This window comes from Hyla sarda, chromosome 7 (assembly GCF_029499605.1).
Source record: "Hyla sarda isolate aHylSar1 chromosome 7, aHylSar1.hap1, whole genome shotgun sequence".
NCBI classification, from domain to species: domain Eukaryota; kingdom Metazoa; phylum Chordata; class Amphibia; order Anura; family Hylidae; genus Hyla; species Hyla sarda.
Window position 1 is genome coordinate 54,908,479 of NC_079195.1, and position 22,407 is coordinate 54,930,885.

Consider the following 22,407-nt stretch of genomic DNA (forward strand, 5'->3'; position numbering starts at 1 on the left):
GGGATATAGGTTAAACTTGATGGACTCTGGTCTTTTTTCAACCTTATGAACTATGTTACTGTGGTGCCGTACGCAGCACAGGACACCTGTGCCATACTATTCCTATGCCACTGTAAAAAGGACATATGGAAGAAATAAGGCCCTTTAATGATCACTGTAAAAAGGTGTATTAGCGGTCATTAAGGGGTTACTCCTCAAAACTGCAGCCCCACTAAAGTAGTCATCTGTATGAGGCCCCCATTGAATATGGAATGGCAGGTACCAGGCAAACAGAAACATCTTAGCTTCTTCCCGATGATCTGAGCTCCAAAAAGGTTTCCCTTTCTCATACAATGCTTCTAACATAAAACCAGATTGCATCTTAACTGAAAGGTTTTTTAATGTGCGTCACATAATTCTAACATTAATTCCAGTCCTAAAACGGAAATTATTTGATTCAATTCAAACAATAATAATTTATATTAGAATCGTTGCTACCCGTTGACCTCAACGCGTTTCACGGCTGACTGCCGTATTCCTCAGTAGCCAAAATATCACTAAATGATATTTTGGCTACTGAGGAATACAGCAGTCAGCCGTGAAACATGTATAGCCTATTTCCTAATTCAAAGACTTTTGATATTATCCATCCTTTCTTGTTTTTGAACTTACCTTGACAGCACTGGAGCACCGCAACTAAATCCCACTGTGCGGCTCGCGCGCAATTCACACGAGGGACGCCGACCGCTCACCTCATTCTGCTACACACAGTGCTATCCTATAGAGGACTGCAAGCACCCGCTCCGATTGACCTCAGAGACGCGGGGTCCACAAGTGCCACATTGCAATCTTTATCCATCACCTACAAGACCGGACGCTGTACCGTGTCACCGCTACTATCTGTCTCCTGTCATCCAGGATTACACCGTAAGAAGGCCGGGATGGTCCCCATATCCACGGAGCACGCCACTCTGAAGGGGACAAACTGCATCTACGTACGGTAATACTGTCACCACATCTGAGAACAAGGTACTATCATTCCTTAATATACCTCAGTGCACTGTAGGAAACATCTAATGAACAGCAGCATTCTGTAACAGCTTGCAGTCTTCCTGTCACAAGTTATAAAATATCATTTACTACATTTTTTCACCAAGAACAGGACTTACAGCAACTTTGTATCCATTTTTTATTATCACATTGCAAGCATGAGGATGGACTATTAAAGGGGTACTCCGGTGAAAACCTTTTTTCTTTTAAATCAACTGGTGGCAGAAAGTTAAACATATTTGTAAATTACTTCTATTAAAAAAATCTTGATCCTTCCTGTACTTATTAGCTGCTGAATACTACAAAGGAAATTCTTGAAATGCTCTCTGTTGACATCACGAGCACAGTTCTCTCTGTGGACGTTATTATAATAATAAAAATGCTTTATTTATTGTTGTCCTTAGTGGGATTTGAACCCAAGTCCCCAGCACTGCAAGGCAGCAGTGCTAACCACTTAGCATACATCTGCTATGCACGGTTGCTAAAATGGACAGAGATGTCAGTAGAGAGCACTGTGCTCGTGATGTCATCAGTGTTCCAAAAAGAAAGGAATTTCCTCTCTAGCATTCAGCAGCTAATAAGTACTGGAAGGATTAAGATTTTTTTTTTTTATAGAAGTAATTTACAAATATGTTTAACTTTCTGCCACCAGTTGATTTAAAAGAAAAAAGGTTTTCACCGGAGTACCCCTTTAATTTCATTTTTTTCATTATTTTTAGCTAACCTTTTGCATATCTTTTCATATTTTACTCTGTGGTATACCTGAAGCAAGGGCCCTGCCCAGGTATCCATGATTATTTATATGTAATAAATGATTGAATATATTTAATATTTCTATTCTCAGGTATTTTATCTACTGTAATCCATTAATCAATTTATTCTTTATTTTTATTTATATTTCTGTCACTATATCAATCTGTGTGCATATATATCCACCCATATACGCCCATTGTGCAGGTGTGGGTGGATCTTCTATGCAGATAGATTGACATGAGTTTTGATTATTATTCAATTTATCAATTTCATTATTTGTGCAAACATTAAACACATAGTTTGAACATAATTACCACCATTTTTATCACTATTTATTGGATATATATTTATTTTCCACTTTATTCTAAAATTATTCTCCTACATTTATTCTACACATTTCTCTTACATTTTTTACCATATATCATACCTTCCCTTCTTTCATTCTCCTTTTTTCACTTTTGTAATCCCTTGAGGACTGGTTATGCACTTGTTGTATAATTTTTTTCAGCTACATTGTTGAAAGTCTTTTTGGGATTTAGACTTTCCAGTTAACCTCGGGATTTCAGCTGAGTGAGCTGCACTACCCTCCTTTTTTATTTCGTTTATTTATTTATTTACATGCAGTAGTTTAAAGGGGTACTCCACTGCTCAGTGTTTGGAATAAACTGTTCCGAACGCTGAAGTCGGCAGCTCAGGTTGTCATAGCCCCGCCCCCTCAATGCAAGTCTATGGGAGGGGGCGTGACGGCTGTCACGCCCCCTCCCATAGACTTGCATTGAGGGGGCAGGGCTATGATGTCACGAGCTCCCGACGCCGGCTCCAGTGTTCGGAACAGTTTGTTCCAAACGCTGAGCAGCGGAGTACCCCTTTAAAGGGGTACTCCGCCCCTAGACATCTTATCCCCTATCCAAAGGATGCTGGGGACCCCGGTGATCGCTGCTGCAGCACCCCGCTATCATTACTGCGCAGAGCGAGATCGCTCTGCACGTAATGACGGGCGATACAGGGGCCGGAGCATTGTTACGTCACGGCCCGACCCCGCAAATACAAGTCTATGGGAGGGGGCGTGGTGGTCGTCATGCCCCCTGCCATAGACTTGCATTAAGGGGACGGGCCAAGATGTCATGAGGGGCGGAGCCATGACGTCACGCTGCTTCGTCCCCTGTATCGCCCGTCATTACGCACAGAGCAAACTCGCTCTGTGCAGTAATGATAGCGCGGTGCCGCAGCGGCGATCCCCGGGGTCCCCAGCAGCGGGACTGCGGCAATCTGACATCTTATCCCCTATCCTTTGGATAGGGGATAAGATGCCAGGGGCGGAGTACCCCTTTAATGGTTTTACAGCAGTGTCTCTCAAACAGAAGCCTCCAGCTGTTGCAAAACTACAACTCCCGGCATGCCGGGAGCTGTAGTTTTGCAGTCACTGGAGGCACCCTGGGTAGCAAAAAAAAAATTTAAATAAAAAAAAATAGAGGGTTCATCTTCTTTTTTCTTTTAGTACATGTGATAGAGGGGACATGAAGGGTAGAGTGAGATCAGTGGTCAGATGTCCTAGAAGCCAGAAGGATGTCCACTGCTTGGGCTAGATTATCCACGTATCCATCAGCAGTCACCTGAGGGTGGTGTTCATCACTAGGCCTGGAAGACAGGACATTTAGGACGTTTGTGCTACATGCAGAATAATGCAAAGACTTGGTTCTTATTGGTCTAACCTGTATTTTCCTGTCCGGACGAGTACACCGCGGATCCCACAGCTTTGCGCTCCTCCAATATCACTGACAACGTCGTCTCCAACCATTACAGCCTGCAATTCAAGATAATATACAGTATAATGCAGTAATCTCCAGACTGTGACTGACAGGGCATGCTCGGATTGTAGAGTCACAGGATGGGGACCACCACATTTTTTTATATATTAATAATAAAACATTTATATTATAATATATATATATATATATATATATATATATATATATATATATATATATGCTCAAAATGAGATTACTTTCCAAACACCTAATTATTTATAAATGAAAATCATGGAAATTGTCAGGGGTGCCTAAACTTTTCCATACGCCTGTGTATTGTATATTTATTTTTATATTTTTTATTTATTTAATTTATATATGTATTTATTGATATAGCATGTTGAGCCTTTGGAAAACTAAAATGGAAACCCAGTTGATATGGGAAACTGCTCCACTTCACAGGCTTTGTTCACATGTTGCAGCTAATTACCTCATGTGTTTTTGGCACAAATTAGCGAAATTGCAGTAAAGATTGTACATTGACATAATTAGCATAACATTATTACCGGCAAAAACATACACAGTAATTGGTTGTAGTATGGCTACATCCGCTCGAGGTATGAACACAGCCAAAGTCATAATATTATATATCTAGGGGAATATGCAAAGCAGCTCATTACATCACCTTTTCAGGTAATGTTCCCTGGTATCAGCTTGGCTCCTGTTAGGGAATATAAAAAGCTGATCGGGATTTTATGCCAAGCCAGACGACTCCCCAAAAGGGAAGTTTCTACCCATCTGCAGACAGCTGTTTCGGGGTTTTTGCCACTCGTCAGTACAGAACAGGGTGATCTGGCTTGGCTGGGGTAAGAGGCCTGAAGCAGCTATATATATTTGTGGTCATGGCTCGAAAGGCCGAACGAGCAAGTATACGAAAAAGGAGAATAAGAGTACTTACCGTCCTGAGCCTTGGAACCCCGGTAGACCTAGTACAGAATTTAAGAAATACAAACAGCGGATGAGGTGTGCCCAATAACCGCGACCGAGGGCACGCCTATAGAGGGCAAAGAGTCAAGAGTAGGGTGTAACTCTATTTTATTTGTATCACAACGCCAACACTTTAAACACATTAGCCATTTCGGTAGAGGGATCCGGAATGTACCGGTCAAAACAGCTGGAGTTCCAGCGGCCTAGCTTCTTAATGATGTGAGCTGGGACATCATGTTTGGAGGCTGCGGAGGCCGCTCCGATCCTGAATGAGTGTCCTGAGATGACAGTGGGATCATGACCTAGCATGGTGACTAGGGAGCGGACGTATCTGGTAAACTGGGAGGAAGACAGAGCATGCCCAGCCACCGGGAGGAGCGGACTGTCCGCTGCTTGCCCGGACAGCATTGAGAGGAGGTCGGTGAGAGACGAGACTGGGCACCACTGATGTGAGGTGGGGAAATATCTGATGGATGCTCCCCATCTGCAGGTTTTGGTGGACGGAAGGGTGAAAATGAAACCTAGCCTGTTGGATGATAGCTGGCTCAGGGTCGGCCCGGGTGCTCGGCAGCCAGTGCGCGTGAACTCCCCCGGTCTAAGGAAGCCGTAAAAAGCAAGGTGTATGGCAGCTTTGATGACCGTGCTAAGGTGAAAGCCAAAAGGGTGCGTGTCCAGTAAGGAAGACATAGCCCGGAAAAGATCCCCCGTGACCGGAGCGCGAGAAAGAGATTTGGGGTGCGACAAGACTGAAATGCCCTTGAGTGCTGCTTTGATCGGATGAGCAGAGAGTAGAGAAGAGGCGTGAGGGTGCGAGAGTGACCTGTGGTGTTGAAGACCTGTTAAGTGAAGTTTGATGGTGTTCTGGGATAAGTGTAAAGAAGAATGGCAAAAACCAACAAAAGCTAGGGCAGAGTGTAAAGTGATTGTGGGGGAAAGCCCTAAGCCCTGCATGAAGGAGGAGAAAACCGCCAAAGCGGTATCATAAGCCGGGATCGTGCTGGGAGCTAAAGACTTCTTGATTAGAGTGTTGGCAATGGAGACGTATCTGGCTAGTCCGTTAGCAGTTGTTGGAACGGAGGCACCGGGACTCCGACCCGGTCTGCGTCTGGTTGTACCTGAAAAAACACACCGAATTTAGCCCGAGAGAGTGCATCAGCCGCCAAGTTCTTCCTACCTTCTATGTGCTCGATCAAAAAATGGAAATTGTGCTGGAGAGACAACAGAATGAACCTCCTGACAAAGCGCATTATGTGGGGGGACCTAGAGCGTCCTCTGTTGAGAATGTCGACCGTAGCGGAATTATCGCACAGAAATCGAACTGTGGAGTTAGCCCAGGAGTTTCCCCAGACAGCAGCGGCGGCTACGATGGGAAATGTTTCAAACAGGGCTGACGTGACTGTGAAGTCAGGAATGTTGCGGATCTCAGCTGGCCAGGGGCCGGCTAACCATTTGTTCCCGAAAATGGCTGCGAAGCCAACCGATGAGGCATCGGACACTATAGTCGGGGACCCGTCTGATAAAGGGGGAACGAAGAAAGAGACGCCGTTCCAGCTCTCCAAGAAGTGATCCCACATGAGTAGGTCAGCCATCGCCTCATTGTTGATGTGGATGACCTGCCTCTGACCCGATACTGAAGGGAGAAGGTCCAAAAGTCTGGATATGAAGGCTCTCCCCTGCGGGATGATCCTCATAGCGAAAGCCATCATGCCCAGGAGGCTCTGGAGTTCGACCCTGGTTACTGTGCGACTCCTGGATAGGTTGTGTATCATCTCCCGGGTTCTGACTAGTTTCTCCTGGGGAAGCCTAGCCTGCATGTTTACAGTGTCTAGGATGACGCCCAAGAACACCAGTTGCCTGACGGGGCCCTCCGTCTTGTGAGGTGCCACTGGGACCCCGATTTCCTTGAACAGAGACAGTAGTGAAGTGAGGTTGCGAGGAGCGAGACTAGGATGTTCGAGTAGTAAGAAGTCATCCAGGTAATGTATGACGTGCTGGCAGTCAGCCACGTTCTGGAGTGCCCAATGCAGTGCTGTGGCTAGTTGGTCAAAGAGCCAGGGGCTGCTCTTTGCCCCGAATGTGAGCTTAACTGCGAAATAATACTTGTCCAGCCACCTGACACCGTGCCATTGCCAGAGGTCTTGTCTGATCGGGAGTAGTTTGAAAGCGTCCGTTATGTCCGCTTTGGACAACCAAGTGTTTCTCCCTGACTGTAGGATGATCTGTATGGCTCGGTCAATAGTAGCATATTTCATGGAGAACTCGTCGGAGGGGATTAAAGCATTGATGCTGGGAATGATGGAGGAATAAGGCGCTGAGAGGTCATAGATTAATCTTCTTTTATTGGAAAATTTGCCTGTGGCAAGCCCCAGAGGGCTGACTCTCCAACATGGAAAAGGGGGCACATCAAAGGGACCTATCATGAAACCTTTTGCCAGTTCCTGCTGGATTAGCCCGGACACGATCTCTGGCTCAGAAAGGGCTGACGACAGGTTACCACATTCATGCGTGCTTTGTGGCAAAGCGACCAAACCTGTGTGGAACCCATCGCAGAAACCCGCCACCAGCCATCTCACCCAGTCGGGCTCAGGATGACCAGCTAGGACCTGGGCGAGGACCTGTACCACGCCTAGTCATGCCTGAGGGCCCTTCTGGGAGAAGATAGAGCTGGGGTGAGCCCTGAAACAAATGAAACACACATGTAGTAGTCTGCAATTGCTGTACACGCAGGAGGAAAGATTGAAGTTATTGCAGATCTGGGTCTTGCCCAGGTACCTCACTGGTCTACCGAGCCTATCTAGGGCGGCCACGTTCCTTGGAGCTGGAGGGGTGAAGGCGTTCAGGCTCCTACTGGTGCTGGGTTCCCCTGGGTTGCTGACCTGCGGGCACCAGCTGGAGGAATGCGTGGTCACCCCGCATGCGGTGCAGGAGGGGGCTTTCAGACCCGCGAAATGTTCGCAGTATAGCTCCGTGTCTATGGACCCCCAGTTGGTGACGTAGCCGAACTGCGCGTATGCGGCTGCTGCTTTTGCTGAAAAAGACTTGTGGTACTCGTAAAACGTGGTACCCCCGTACTTGTACGCCATCTGCACAACCCTGTGTAAGTACAGGTCCAACTCCTCCCTGCGGCCAGGGCTGACTGAACAGAGTACGTCCCTGAATAGTCCAAATGCCAGCACAAACTCAGTGACACTCAACTTCCTGCTGAGCCTAGCGTCCTTGCTTTTGAACGTGACCGCCAGCTCCCCGCAGGCAACGGTTTTGGTATCATGTACGTCCGTGGTGGCAATTAGCAGAGAGGCGAGGTTGACCTCTTTTCCCTCAAGGATGTCCTTTTTTTATGGCTGCCGGGATGAAATGTGCGGGCGTGATGATCGGTGGAGGATGTGGCATACCTGAAGGCGTGGCCTGAGAGGTAGAAGCCGTGGGCGACGCTGCGGTCGGGACTGCTACGTCACTCCTGGAGAGTTCCATTAGGTCTAGCCTAGCCTTGAAACCTGACACCGTCGTAAGCACCTCAGTCATCATCGTGTGAAGCTGAGACAAGGAGGCGCTTGAAACTTGATCCTGGGCCGCAGCCTGGCTACCCCGGGGGGCTTGGTCAGCATTCAGCAAGTTGAATAACTCGCCCTTCCTAGCTGAGGCCGGAAAGGGGACACCCCTCCTTCTCAACTCTTCCATTAGCCTGGGGATGGTCCAGGACCTGTACGAGGGCAAGCTGCCTCGGTCCGAGGCCCTGGCAGGAGTCTCAGGAACCGAGAGTGCCTCCTCGATATCCGCTGGCTGAGACATGCTGCTGGCAACCTGTCCGGGCCATAGAAGGGTGCCGGCAAGAATAAGAGGAAAAGAGAACAATAAAAAATGACTAGTGAAAAAAGAAAAAAATATATATATATATATATATATACCCTCCCTATATATGTATATATACTCTCTGTACACAGGTTTTTTTTTTTTTTCCTTTTCGTTCTCCTGGCTACAGGAGGGAACTGACCTGCTGAATTTCCTGAAAAGCTTCCAACACCGGGAGTACTGACCGCACGGTAATGGCTTCCGGCTGTGGATATTTTAAAGGAAAAGATTAATTACACATGAATGTGACCGACCGAAAAGGCGTGATGGAGGAAAGTGTGATACTGAAACTGAGGCTAAATGTATGCTGTTGCGCTGAAGAAGAGTCAGAACAGCATACGCAGAGGACCCCACTGAAGATGAGTCAGCCACAGGTGATCCTCTGCCTATGAGTGATGTCGAGTCGTTCTGAAGAAGAGTCAGAAATAACCATGTCGTCAAGCCCCAACTGAAATTGAGTCAGGCTGGGGCCGATTGACGTGAGTGTGGTGACGCACGTGGCTCTGAAGACGTGTCAGTAGCAGCGTCCTAACCGGTGGCGGGAGTGCTCGTGACTGCGTAAATGTACGGGATGAGTATGGAGTGATAGACGGGGGGAGAACATACGGTTCCCCTCTCTAATATTGATTCTGTAAGTACCTCAACTGAAAGCTGTATGAGATGTATACGGGAATACGGACACAATCCGACCACCTGGTACCCTGTGGAGCAAGCAAAACGTGATGAGGCAGGAAGCACCCTGACTGACCGTGACTGCCAACGTTGACGAGCCACCGGCCGTCAAGCTAAATATATGTATACAGTGACATCAAACAAACAAGTTCCGTGCCGTAGTGGTGACAAGCAGCTCCCAACCCCGCTCCCTTGACGCCCCCTCCCCCTGGCAACCAGGACCTGCTGGGCCTGGCGACTCCTGCCATGTGCCCACCTTGTATGTGAAAACGGGGGGGGGGGGGGGGGGGAGGGGGGGGTGCTGGAGCAGTGGTGGGAAAGAGTCGCTGCTCCCTGGAGAAATCCGGCGTGATTAGTAGGGCCTACGTGCCACTGGAGGGAAGCTGTGGCCTCCGTGCGTGGCTCTAACTGAAACCGAATCGACCCCCCCCCCCCCAGCCGAGCGGCGAAGGGGAGCGGGACTGTATTGCGGGTCCTGGGAAACCCCTCCCCTATGGCCGGGGCCGTTTGTGTGGAGGCCGTCAGCGGCAGCGTCCTACGGCTGAGCAGCGGCAGCGCCGCGGTGCCGGACGACGCCGTCACAGAACCCCGCCCCCCCCCCCCCGGGCCAGAAACCCCGCCCAGCCAGCGCACGAGGCAGGAGATGGCGTGGAAGCGGGGCACCAGGCCCGGACGGAGCGGCCGGGCCGACGAGCGGCGGCGGCGCGGCTGAACCAGGGAGGTCCCCCACCCACACCCGGAAGCGCAACACCGGGGAGAACGCCGTAGTGCAGGGCCCAACAACCCGTTCCCCCCCCCCGGCCAGCCGAGCGAGTGCTGACAGCCGGCAGGAGAGGACGGGCCGCGCGACCCGCAGGAGCAGCGCTCCCCCAGAGCGGCAGCGAGCAGGTGGCAGGCGGGTAACCGGTACAGGGGCCTGGGCCTGCGGCAGGAGTGATACTTACCGACCTGAAACACGAAACACGAAATAACTGCAACCCACTGCAAACAACTGACACCTCCGAGACGTACGCCCTAACACAGTATCCTGCAAGAGAAATACCGCCCACGAGTCATACGCCCCTACCTAAGGGAGAGGGGAGTTTATATACCCCACGCCACTCCCACAAATGCAGCCAATTAGGCTTTTTACATTACACACATACACATACACATACACATATAGTTAGTATGTGCACGTCCACTACATTCTACCTCATATACTACCTCGTGTGGTTGCACACCCAGCTCTTTCAGTGCAGACATGAAGAAGTTCTTGGCAGGTTTTCCCACAACCTCGGCTGTGATATCGCAGGCGTACTGACCAACAAAGAAGAGGGATTAATAAAAGCAATATTCACTGTCCAATATGTGCAAACAGCATAAGGCTGGAATTCCACTTGGTTTTTTTTGTGGCAAAAACGCCAAGAAAAACGCAAATTCTGCCGCATGGTGTTTTTTTGGCCAAAAAACGCTGCGGCCAGGTGTTAGCTGTAAATCAATGAGAAATTTCAAAATTCTTATTCCACTTTGGCGTTTTTTCACTCTTTTCTTGTGTTTTTGAAATTGTTGGTAATCACAGCATGTTGCGCCACTGGCATTTTTTTAGTCAAAATCGTGGCGTTTTTCTCCCATAGAAGTCTATGGGAGTGAAAAAACGCCAAGAAAAACGATATGGGGGTTTTAACTTTGGCGTTTTTGCAGGCGGTTTTTATTCTTTTTTTGGACTTCAGCGATCCTTTTTTTAATAAAATTTCGTAGGGTACCATTACAAAAAATAAATAAAAAAGATACAGTAGTGAAGGAAAAATTGTATCTAACGAAATGTAGCTTTTTTTATTACAAAATTTTTATTAATTTTCAAACAGGGATCAATTTATGTGGGCGGGCGGGGACCTAAAAATGTAGCCGACAATAATAAAAATTTAGTGTGTGTGTGTGTGTGTGTGTTTTTCACTTTATTTATTTTTTGTACTTTTTTTTAAGGTAGTACTACTACTCCCAGCATGGAACACACTATTCCATGATGGGAGTAGTAGCACCTGTACTAATTGACAGATCGCCGTTGTGATCCTCATGTATAATTTATAGATGCGACCAGCCGCTCTTCTATGGTCCCCTGCCCTGCCGTATATATACACTTATTCATATTTCCCGCAGAGAGCTGTGATTGGCTGGAACTATCTGGGAAATCGGAATGTGTATACATATGGCAGTGCAGGGAACCATAGGAGAGCGGCCGCTGCATCTATACATTATACAGGAGGATCACAGCGGGTGTCAGTAGTGATACCCGCTGTGATCTGTGATCTTTCCTTAACTGCAGGTACAGTAGCACACTCTGCTCAATGCTGGGAGCTGTAGTACCTGCACTAATAGACAGATCGCAGCGAGTGTCAGAAGTTACACTCGCTGCGATCTGTCTATTAATGCAGATACTACAGCTCCCAGCATGGAGAAGAGTGTGCTCCATGTTGGGAGTAGTAGTACCTGCAGTTAAGGACACATCACAGTGGATGTCACTACTGACACCAGCTGTGATCGTCCTGTCTATAGCAGAGATGGAGCGACTGTATACAGCGCTCGCATCTCTGCTCTGTACTCCGGCCACTCACTGATATTTCCCTCAGAGCTGTGATTGGCTGCAACCATCCGGCCAATCACAGCTCTGGGCGGAAAATATGAATGAGTTATGTTCTATTCACATCACTGGCCGCAGTACAGTGCAGAGATGTGAACGCTGTATAGAGCCGCATCTCTGCTATATAATGGATGATCACATGGGGTGTCAGGACTGACACCCGGGGCAATATGTCTATTACTACAGGTACAACTACTCCCATCATGGAACAGTCTGTTCCATGCTGGGAGTAGTAGTACTACCTAAAAAAGTGAAACACACACACTATTAAAAAATAATAAAAATTTTGTTATAAAATATATACATTTTGTTTAATAAATTTTTTTCCATCACTGCTGCATCCTTTTTTTTTGGTACCCAACAAATTTTGGGTATCAAAAAAAAAAAAAAAAAAAAATGCAATTTCCACACAAATGAAAAAATGCCAGAAAAAACGTCAGACGCAGGACATTGCACTGGCGTTTTTTCAGGCGTTTTTTTTTATCCAAAAAAACGCAGTACAAAGAACCAAGTGGAATCCTAGCCTAAAGGCATACATACCTCCAGAGCTTTCATGTAGGCCCCCACATCTAACATCAAGCCATGTGTTTCCTTATAATAACGTCTGAAAAACATAGATTATATACTTAATTTTTTCAAGAGAGAAGAGCACTGAATACAAAACAGGCATATGGTGCCAGCGACCTGGATCTTAGGAAGAAATAAATACAACTTTATCTAGAGCAGCTCCCATTTTTCTTTGTCCACCACCCAGAAACAGGTGGTACCTTCAATGCACAACCCTGTCTTTACCCTAACCTTTTCCAAGCGCTTAGGAGAAGAAGAGAATTTGGTGTCATTGCACCCATCACGTGTCCTTCATTTGCAGTGGTGTCGTGTACAGAAAACCTGGACTGCTATGGCCTAGATTCATATCTTTTGTAGCAATGACTATAGGTTCTATTTGACATCTGATGGTTGGGTTCGGATGAGCCCTTCAATCCTACCTTTCATGTGAAGCGACACACTGATCCAACTGCTGGTGTAATGATTTGGGGAGCCATCGTTTATGACAGTTGGTCACCCCAATAATGTTATGAGGGACATAAACAGCTCAGCCATATGTACAGGACAACCTGTGGCCACATAGGTTGTCTCTCATGGCTTCCAACTGGAATTTTTTAACAGGATGATGCTCTCCCATACACAGTAAGGGTTTCCCAGAAATCCCTTTGGAAGATTGCAACACATCCTTGGCGTGCCTGGTCGCCAGCTTTATCGCCAATTATGCATATATGGGACCAGCTGGGTTGTCAGCTTCTTAAACCTATGAGTGTACAGAATCTACGGGCCCAGGTGCAATATCTGTGGGCAAATGTGCCGCAGGATGCCATATGGCACCTGTACGCCCAATCATATCTCATCATGTATGTAGACTACAGGCGACCCAACAAAGTATAAGAGCCTCCTTACAGTCTTTCCCAATAAACGTATCTTTTGGCTTTCATATTGATAATGGCCCTGATTTACTATTGTAAACCCGACACATTTTGTTGGGTTGTGCTCTGGGGCATTGCACCAGAAATTCTGTCTGCGCCAGAATTGAAAAAAAAAAACAACTAACTCTCCAATTTACTGAGAAAACCCTAAAAAGGGCCGTGTCTGCCGGGGAAAGTGGGTGTGGTCACCTAAAAGGGGCGTGTCCCTGACATTTTCACAAAAACACATATTTACTAAGGTTTCCACAGAAAATGTGGTGGATTTGAGCTGAGGAAAACCAGACAGATCCGAGCATGTGTAAAAAAAGCAAACTCTAGGGAAAAGTGCAAAATGTAGGAAAACCTTAGTAAATACCGTGAAAAAAAAATTGTGGGGAATTAAAACCCACAAAAAAAAAAAAAAAACTACATAACCCTCTCAGTAAATCAGGGCTAATATGTTTAATCTTCTGCCGAGATCCAATTCCTTGTTGGAAGTTCTGCTGTGGCACTTCCAACGTGTGCACAGACCAGCAGAATCCCATTATTATCAATAGGAGGCTGCTGTAGGCATAATCCGTATGGAATTTCACACTAAGCTCTAAGGCTACTCTTACACAGTGCAGTTTTGAAGCCATAACCCGGTGTAGATCAAAATAAATTAGATAAAATAAAGAACAGATGCTACTACTATAATTTTTTCTTTTTTTATGACTCCATTCCCCACAGAGAGTCGATTAAAAAATGAGAAGTAGCATCTGTTCTTTACAGTATTTTATCAAATTCATTATGATCAGATCTGCACAGTGTAAGAGTCCCCTTTAAGGGGTACCCCATCTGTAGACCTCTTATCCCCTATACAAAGGGTAGGGGATAAGATGTCTGATCGTGAGGATCTCAGCAGGGACCCCGCGATCTCCGTGTAGCACCCGGCTTTCTGAAAGTTATTTTCAGAACGCTGGGTTTCGGCGGCCGTGGTGGTGATGTCACGACACGGCCCCTCGTGATATCACTCCACACTCCCTCCATTCATGTTAATGGGAGGGGGCATACACCCCCTCCCATAGATATGAATGGAGAAAGTGTGGCTTGACGTCACAACCACGGCCGCCCAGACCCAGCGTTCTGAAAGTAACGGGGGGAGGGGTTGTAGATGATCAGACATCTTATCCCCTATCCTTTTGTATAGGGGTGGAGTACCCCTTTAAGCCTCCTGCTCCTCCTCAATCAATAATAAAGTTTAGAAGTTATCCGATCATATCCTTTATATAAGAATTTAATTTGGCCTGAATATCCAATATTCCCACTCACATTCAGTTGTTCAGAAAAGGAGGGAATAATACAGATTTTAGATAATTCTGGGGACACATAAGAGACTGAACCACTCACCCTTTCCCTAGAGATATCAGAACTGGTTTTTCCAGGCCAAGTAACACTTGAAATGCTCGGTTGACATTTTGATAAGAAAAGTTTTCAGCAGCATCTCCGATCACAACACAGTTGGGTTGGGATTTATCAATGGAGTCAAATTCAGGGAGGAGATCTACACCAAGAGAGATACATAGATAACATTATAGACCTATATACACACAGTATATGCTGGTAAACAACTCCATTATAAGAAATGTACCAGGTTTGGTCAGGTTTTTCCAAAATATCACGAACAACCAAATAATTATAAACAATATCATTTGGAATAGTATAGGTCTGTGTGAACTATTTCCAGATCTATAGTTCCTTCCGTTCTTGTACGGATGCATATTGGGATGTGTAGCACTTTCCACCCACCGTCATGGACCAGGAGGTGAGGGCGCAGCCCCTGTTCCAGCATTAGTTTTCTTGCCGCAGGTCCTGGAGCAGTAACTTCATCTTCAGAGATGCTAAATCCAAACTTCTGCAGTTTATGGACAAACTGAGCCCTCGTGGCCTGAGACTCATTCGTGCAGAATCGCAGCTTTACACCAGATTTACGGATCCTAATGAAGAAGGCAGGAAATGCAATTCAATAAATGCTCATACATATGCAATTGTTTTTATATAGTGTAACCATTTCAGGGGAACACTCTTCTAGAAGACCATCTTCACTGCCACTTCCGAGTTTTCTTTTCACAGTATGTTCAAAAACATCACACTGGCCAAACACCACAATGGCCTTAAAGGGGTACTCCACCCCTAGACATCTTATCCCCTATCCAAAGGATAGGGGATAAGATGTCTGATGACAGGGGTCCCACCGCTTGGGACCCCCACATTCTACCATGAGGCACCCACCTGTAACGGCTTCCGGAACCGCTGGAGGCCCTCAGGCTAATACCATCCCTACCACAAGAACGGAAGATCGTGACATCACGACTCCGCCCCTGTGTGACATCACACCCGCCCCCTCAATGCAAGTCTATGGGAGGGGGCGTGTCACGCCCCCTCCCATAGACTTGCATTGAGGGGGCGGGTGTGATGTCACACGGGGGCGGAGTCGTGTCCCCAAGAAGTGGAATGACGTCAGCACTGCCGGACCGTGAGGCCTGTGCCAGACCAAGGTATGTACGAGTTTATTTTATTTTTGAGGCTCAGGCACAGGCATATATAAAAAAAAAGTGTTCCACTACAGTTGTCCTTTAATATATTGGTGTCATTACAAGTCTTCATATACGTATCTGTAAGTTTCTTTCTAGTTCCCATACTAAGCTTCACCTAAAAATGATGCCTCTGCATCTTCATGGGTAACTGGTCAGATAGATGACTTGTAATGTTAAAAAGAGTACCTGTCACCAAATAAAATAAAACTAAACTAACTCAGGCTGTTCCCCAACTACTCCTAACATCCCTCCCACCCTTAGAAAATATTTCAAAGCTTTACAAATCTGTGTATCTTACCTTTCTTCTTGCTCACACAGTGAAATTTCCCAGCAGGAGAAAATGGGCGTTTCCCAGCAGGCATGTCCCTGAAGCCTGCTAGGGGACCACTTCCGCCCTCACATGGTTGCAGTGCTGTGATGAATAGAAGACCTCAGGCTCTGTGCAGCAGCTTTCAGTCTGTGTATCTTTCAAATGAGTCTCTTTGCAGCCATCAATCAAGCTTAGTGCAGAGAAAAACTTCCAGAGTTTGGTCTCCTGCCATTACAAGCAGGAGACCAAGATCTGAGATTTTGACCAGACGGAATGTGCTCTGGCCAAAAAGGGAGACCCCTGGTGGCCAGAAGTATACAGCAAAAAAAACTAATTTTAAAAAATTTTTATGGAAGCCAATTACAAAAGTAATTTATTTGGCATAAGGAATCACATATTAAAAACCCTGTTTAATGACAGGGACCATTTTAAGGTGTACTCCTTCCCTAGACATCTAGGGGATAAAAGGTCTGATCGAGGGGGGTCTGGCCGCTGCAGTAATCTGCATGCACTGAGCAAACTCCACCCGATGCCAGATTACAGGCAACCACAGCCCCCTCCTATAGACATTAATGGAGGAAGACTGACGACCACAGCCGGCCAGAGCCTAGCACAGCTCGCGTTCTAAACATAAATGTCCTTTGGATAGGAGATAAGATGTCTAGGGGCAGAGTACCCCTTTTAAAAGGGGTTGTCCAGGGAGCAGAAAAGGTATTACTTCTTCTGCCTTGGCCCCCCACTTCTGCCCTGTCTCAGAAGTAAAACCTTCTGAAATGAGAGGGGACAGGTACCAAATTGTAATCGTCGCATGCGGGTGAAATTACATACGCATGAGATGTCCATAAGCTGTATGATGTTGCGGCAACATTGTGCAGCTATTTGACATTGCATGCGGGAGCTGAGCGGCAGTAACTCCCAATGGAATCTGTAACTGTGCCGTTCATAATATTGGCGACGCCTCTGCCACATCAGCACCCCTGTGCAGCTAAATGCTCAATGACAAACAGTAGTATATTGGGCCATATACATTTATCCATAAGACCATGTAATGGCTTTAAAAACAAACAAACACTCTGCTAAACCCCAATTTCGCATTCCACCATGTGCTAAAGAACATTTCATGGTAGCAGAAAAGTAAGTTATGGGGACAAAGTCATCTGTGAGGTTAAGTATACACTGTGCGAGTGCAGAACCTGGAGAAGGAGCTGGAGGCGCAGAGACTTAGCCCTTGTGGTACCTCAAGTCTCAGCAGCTCGAGGTTAAACACGGCTCTATGGCTTGTCCGTGGACATCAGACAGATGAAAATGACACATAACACTTAATGTGTAATTGCCCTTCATAACATGAGCTTTTCTCTTTCAAATGAGGCCATTTGGCTAAAGAGATAACGCGATCCCGGCGTACGTTCCTAATCCACCAGCGAAGCGTGGCACACTTAAAGGGTAATGATGCAGGTGAGCAGAGCATACGAGGGACCAATTATCCCTAATAAATGACTGTGCGACCTTCTCAGAACAGTGAGCAGAGGGCGACCGAGGCAACATCTGTTCTCTCCTAGCATGGTAAATACTCCCAACAAGTGCCCACCTCCACTGGAGTGTTCACAGGAAAACATCTCGGCACAGTTCTCTCCAGCAGCCATGGTCTCATAGATCAGAACTTAAAAGGGGTACTCCCCTCGAAAACATTTTTAAATCAACTGGTGCCAGAAAGTTAAACAGATTTGTAAATAACTTCTATTTAAAAATCTTAATCCTTCCAGTACTTATCAGCTTCTGTATGCTACAGAGGAAGTTCTTTTCTTTTTGAATTTCCTTTCTGTTTGACCACATTGCTCTCTGCTGACACCTCTGTCCATTTTAGGAACTGTCCAGAGTAGGAGCAATTCCCCATAGAAACCTATCCTGCTCCTGACAGTTCCTAAAATGGACAGAGGTGTCAGCAGAGAGCACTGTGGTCAGATAGAAAGGAAATTCAAAAAGAAAAGAACTTCCTGTGGAGCAAATAGCAGCTGATAAATACTGGAAGGATAAAGATTTTTTTAATAGAAGTAATCTACAAATCTGTTTAACTATCTGGCACCAGTTGATTAAAAATTATTTTTTCCAATGGAGTACCCCTTTAAAGGCCATATTTTAACTGAAAGGGAGGAATCTATCAATGTTAACACCAGAAAACGGTCCCAATGTCCCAATGTATGGGGCAAATTGAGGCTTGCGCAAATGTTTGCAAAATTATTATTTTTTTATTGATAATTTCCCAAAGTGTCTGATATCTATTGACTTAAAGCAGTGGCTTTTCCAACCAGTGTGCCTCCAGCTGTTGCAAAACAACAACTCCAATATTATTATATAAAAGTCAACTAAACCTACCAAAATGGCGGGCGCAGCTAACTAATGTGAACACGGAATGGCGAAAGAAAAATTGGACGTGTTTTTAATCTCTGATCATTTTGTTTTCCTAAGACTGTGTCTTTCAACCAGAGTGCCTCCAGCTGTTGCAATACTACAACTCTCAGCATGCCCGGATGCATGCTGAGAGTTGTAGTTTTGCAACAGCTAGAGGCACTCTGGTTGAGAAACACTGAGAAACGTTTTATTTAGCCTGGAAGAAATAGTGTATGTTGCTGGATAGGGCATTGTAAAAAAAGAAAAAAATGATACCAAGTGTCGCGATTATTACGGCACGGGATCGCCGTTTTTTGCGCTGTTAAGAGGCCTCCAAATATGTGGAGCCCTTTAATTGTGCTGCTAATGGTACGAGGTCATGACGCCAATATGGCCTATGATCACCAAAATGCTAAATATGTGACCTGATGAAATACCAAAATATATCAAATCATGTAATTCATGTCTCTGGGCGCGACTATTTACCCAGAATTGTTTAGTTCATTGATTAGCGCTTGGCGGTACCTTTGCAACATCATAAAAAAAATACACAGGTATTCTAAAATATGCTGATTTATTGGCCAGATGATTAATAAACATACATATATAAAAGTATATAAAACAATGATTAAATGTATATATGATTCACCAATCAATTGTGATCATATATATATAAAATATTAGCAATACATTATAAGCTAAGGTTAGTAATTTTTTCTGTCCCGCCAATTGCCCATCAATACCTAACCCCCTCCCTGTTTTTAAATTTTTTTTTTTTTTTACCATATTAAAAATGCCTTTTTGTCTGCCTGGTAGTGTGCTCACTACCAGGCAGACTTTCCCAGCAGGCACCACGTCACTGATGCCTGCTGGGGGGGGCACACTTCCGCCCTTAGTTCATCTACACAGGGTGCCTCCAGCTGTTTCCTCACTACAACTTCCAACTTGCCCTGACATCTATTGGCTGTCAGGGCATGCTGGGAGTTGTAGTGGTGAAACAGCTGGAGGCACCCTGTGTTGAAAACATTAAAATAATAAGTTAGGGCCATGGGGCGCTGCCCCGTTCCATACCCCCCGCCCCTGTGTGGAAAACCCGAACCCCGCTGTCACCCAACCCCCATGTAAAAACCTTGAACCCCGCACTCCCCTAAAGATAGATACATACTGCAGAGTCCAGCAGCGGGTGTGCAGAGGCAGCAGCAGTGGCGACATGTGCAGGAGGAGTGGCCGCGTGAGCCCAGGGAGCCAATGCGCTTGCTCCCGCCTGTCTGATTGACAGGCAGGGAGTGAGCACAGGCTGAATGAATAAGGAACAAATGCCCAGCCGGCATCGCTTCGAATTCAGGTGTGACGTCACGCCAGCCTGCAGCCGGCCACTAGGAGGGAGACCCCTAGTGGCCGGTTTTCCAACTTAAATTAAAACGTTTTAATAAAAATAAATAATGAAAATATATTAGAGATATGTTGTAGTACATATGTACTACAACATATAAAAAAAAAAAATGTTGATGACAGTGCCCATTGAGGGAAATAGGATTATTTACGCAGAACATTAATGAGGCATACTAAGATTTTCTTAGTTGGTAAAACTACATTACAGAAAACAGTTTCATTTTACAACAATGGTTAGTTCAATATCATATGTTATTAAACCAAATGATATTAAGGACGGGACAAAATCTAATATCTGGATATATTAAATGGAGGTGACGTGTATGAACCCTCCAGCCCTACTAACTAACCATACATATCTGGTAGGACATATTTAAGTACAGATCTAAAATCTGTGTTCCTAAATTTGAAGGAATTACTGCTGTTCAGAGATGTCAGCAGAGAGCACTGTGGTCGTGATGTCAGCAGAGAGCACTGTATTCCAAAAAGAAAATAATTTTATCTGTAGTATTCAGCAGCTAATAAGTACTGGAAGGATTAAGATTTTTTAATAGAAGTAATTTAAAAGTCTGTTTAACTTTCTGGCACCAGTTGATAAAAAAAAAAAAAAAAAAAAGGGGGAAATGAGAACTTGATATGCTTAAAACATAACATTTATTGTAGACTATTAAAATAAATGCCAAATAGTAACCTCAAATAAATATAGGTGTGAAGGTGATGGTTACAGTGCTCTAGTTACTAGAGTCCGCAAGGACCCTATGGTATCTATATGGATCCCGAGCTCTCAATATGGTCCTGTGGTGACCACTGTTCAGGCACATATAGCACCAACAATTTGTTGCTCACAATAGTATCCCCACAACAACCAACGCGTTTCTGTCACACTATTATTTGTGACTTCTTCAGGGGAGAAACCGCTGGGGGGGGGGGTGAGCCGTAAAGAATAATGAAGATTGATAAAGCGGTATCTTGTGTATAATATCTTTATGTAAGTAGAGCTATGTATTAGCGTTAGTTATACCCCCAGTAAACTCATGCAAAGTAATAAATGAAACTGTGCAAGCGTCACAGGGGACCGATCCTGGTCACACCTAGCCTAATGCACCTAGTTTGTCAGGTGCCTGGTGCCAATATCCGGACAGTCACCGATCTGTGAAGAAAAAGAATATAGGCACAGTATGATGGGTCTGGTAGCCACACCTGTAGTAGGACAAATTTTAACCCATATTCAAGATAAAATACCTGTGCAATGGAGGAAAAGCAAAAATAAGGACAGGTGCCCTTGTTGGCACGTCTCTGAAAGGCGGAATATGCCCGCCGCTGTTGCTTCCACACCTGTATAGAAAACGTATATATCACTGTTGTAGCTATACCTGGGAAGTGATAGAATAAGTATACGTCCAGGGACCAGGTTATCAAAACACCGGGCCCTCCGATCAACCCTTTACTCACAGTTTTGTTGGAGGTATAATGATCCGCTCTACCCTGCTGCAATGGCAGACAGGGGAGCGTATTAACTCCGGCCGCTATATAGTCCGCAGCCGGGTGGCGTCTGACATCATGCGCCTGCGCCCGCCATTGTCTGAGCGGCGCAGGACAGTGGCGTCATGGCTGTGGAAGCCGCTCCCCCAGCGCCGCCGTGAGGGAGCGTCCCCGCTGCCATGGTAACCCGGTAGCCAGGGAAAACCCACTATACCACGCATGCGCCGACTGTTAGGATGAAGGTGTTTGCATGGCTGTATTAATAGAGGTGATCCACAGATTTTATGCTCCAAACCTGAAAGTTTTAGGGTAACTCTACCCTAAAACTGTCAGGTTTGGAGCATAAAATCTGTGGATCACCTCTATTAATACAGCCATGCAAACACCTTCATTCCGTTATGTACGCAGCGCGAACAGTCGGCGCATGCGCGGTATAGTGGGTTTTCCCCGGCTACCGGGTTACCATGGCAGCGGTGACGCTCCCTCACGGCGGCGCTGGGGGAGCGGCTTCCAGAGCCATGACGCCACTGTCCTGCGCCGCACAGACAATGGTGGGCGCAGGCACATGATGTCAGACGCCACCCGGCTGCTGACTATATACTGGCCGGAGTTAATACGCTCCCCTGTCTGCCATTGCAGCAGGGTAGAGCGGATCATTATATCTCCAACGAAACTGTGAGTAAAGGGTTGATCGGAGGTCCCGGTGTTTTGATAACCTGGGCCCCTGGTCCCCGGACGTATACTTATTCTATCACTTCCCAGGTACAGCTACAACAGTGATATATACGTTTTCTATACAGGTGTGGAAGCAACAGCGGCGGGCATATTCCACCTTTCAGAGACGTGCCAACAAGGGCACCTGTCCTTATTTTTGCTTTTCCTCCATTGCACAGGTATTTTATCTTGAATATGGGTTAAAATTTGTCCTACTACAGGTGTGGCTACCAGACCCATCATACTGTGCCTATATTCTTTTTCTTCACAGATCGGTGACTGTCCGGATATTGGCACCAGGCACCTGACAAACTAGGTGCATTAGGCTAGGTGTGACCAGGAACCGTCCCCTGTGACGCTTGCACAGTTTCATTTATCACTTTGCATGAGTTTACTGGGGGTATAACTAACGCTAACACATAGCTCTACT

General features: G+C 46.0%; 1 protein-coding gene across 3 annotated transcripts in view; it reads right to left on the reverse strand.

Moving 5' to 3' along the window:
* Window positions 1-2,694: 2,694 nt before the first annotated feature.
* Window positions 2,695-22,407, reverse strand: part of LHPP (phospholysine phosphohistidine inorganic pyrophosphate phosphatase) — a 40,084-nt gene continuing 20,371 nt past the window's right edge. Inside the window, exons 1-7 of one of the 3 annotated variants that reach the window (XM_056529537.1) lie at window positions 19,555-19,638; window positions 14,904-15,091; window positions 14,505-14,658; window positions 12,199-12,262; window positions 10,233-10,337; window positions 3,495-3,586; window positions 2,695-3,420 (exon numbers count right to left, since the gene is read on the reverse strand). In XM_056529537.1, coding sequence (XP_056385512.1) covers window positions 3,318-3,420; window positions 3,495-3,586; window positions 10,233-10,337; window positions 12,199-12,262; window positions 14,505-14,658; window positions 14,904-15,091; window positions 19,555-19,601 — 753 coding nt within the window. In that variant the 5' untranslated portion in view covers window positions 19,602-19,638 and the 3' untranslated portion in view covers window positions 2,695-3,317. Of the gene's footprint in view, window positions 3,421-3,494; window positions 3,587-10,232; window positions 10,338-12,198; window positions 12,263-14,504; window positions 14,659-14,903; window positions 15,092-19,554; window positions 19,639-22,407 lie in introns of those variants that run through there. The other 2 variants (XM_056529534.1, XM_056529535.1) reach the window with 2 other exon arrangements.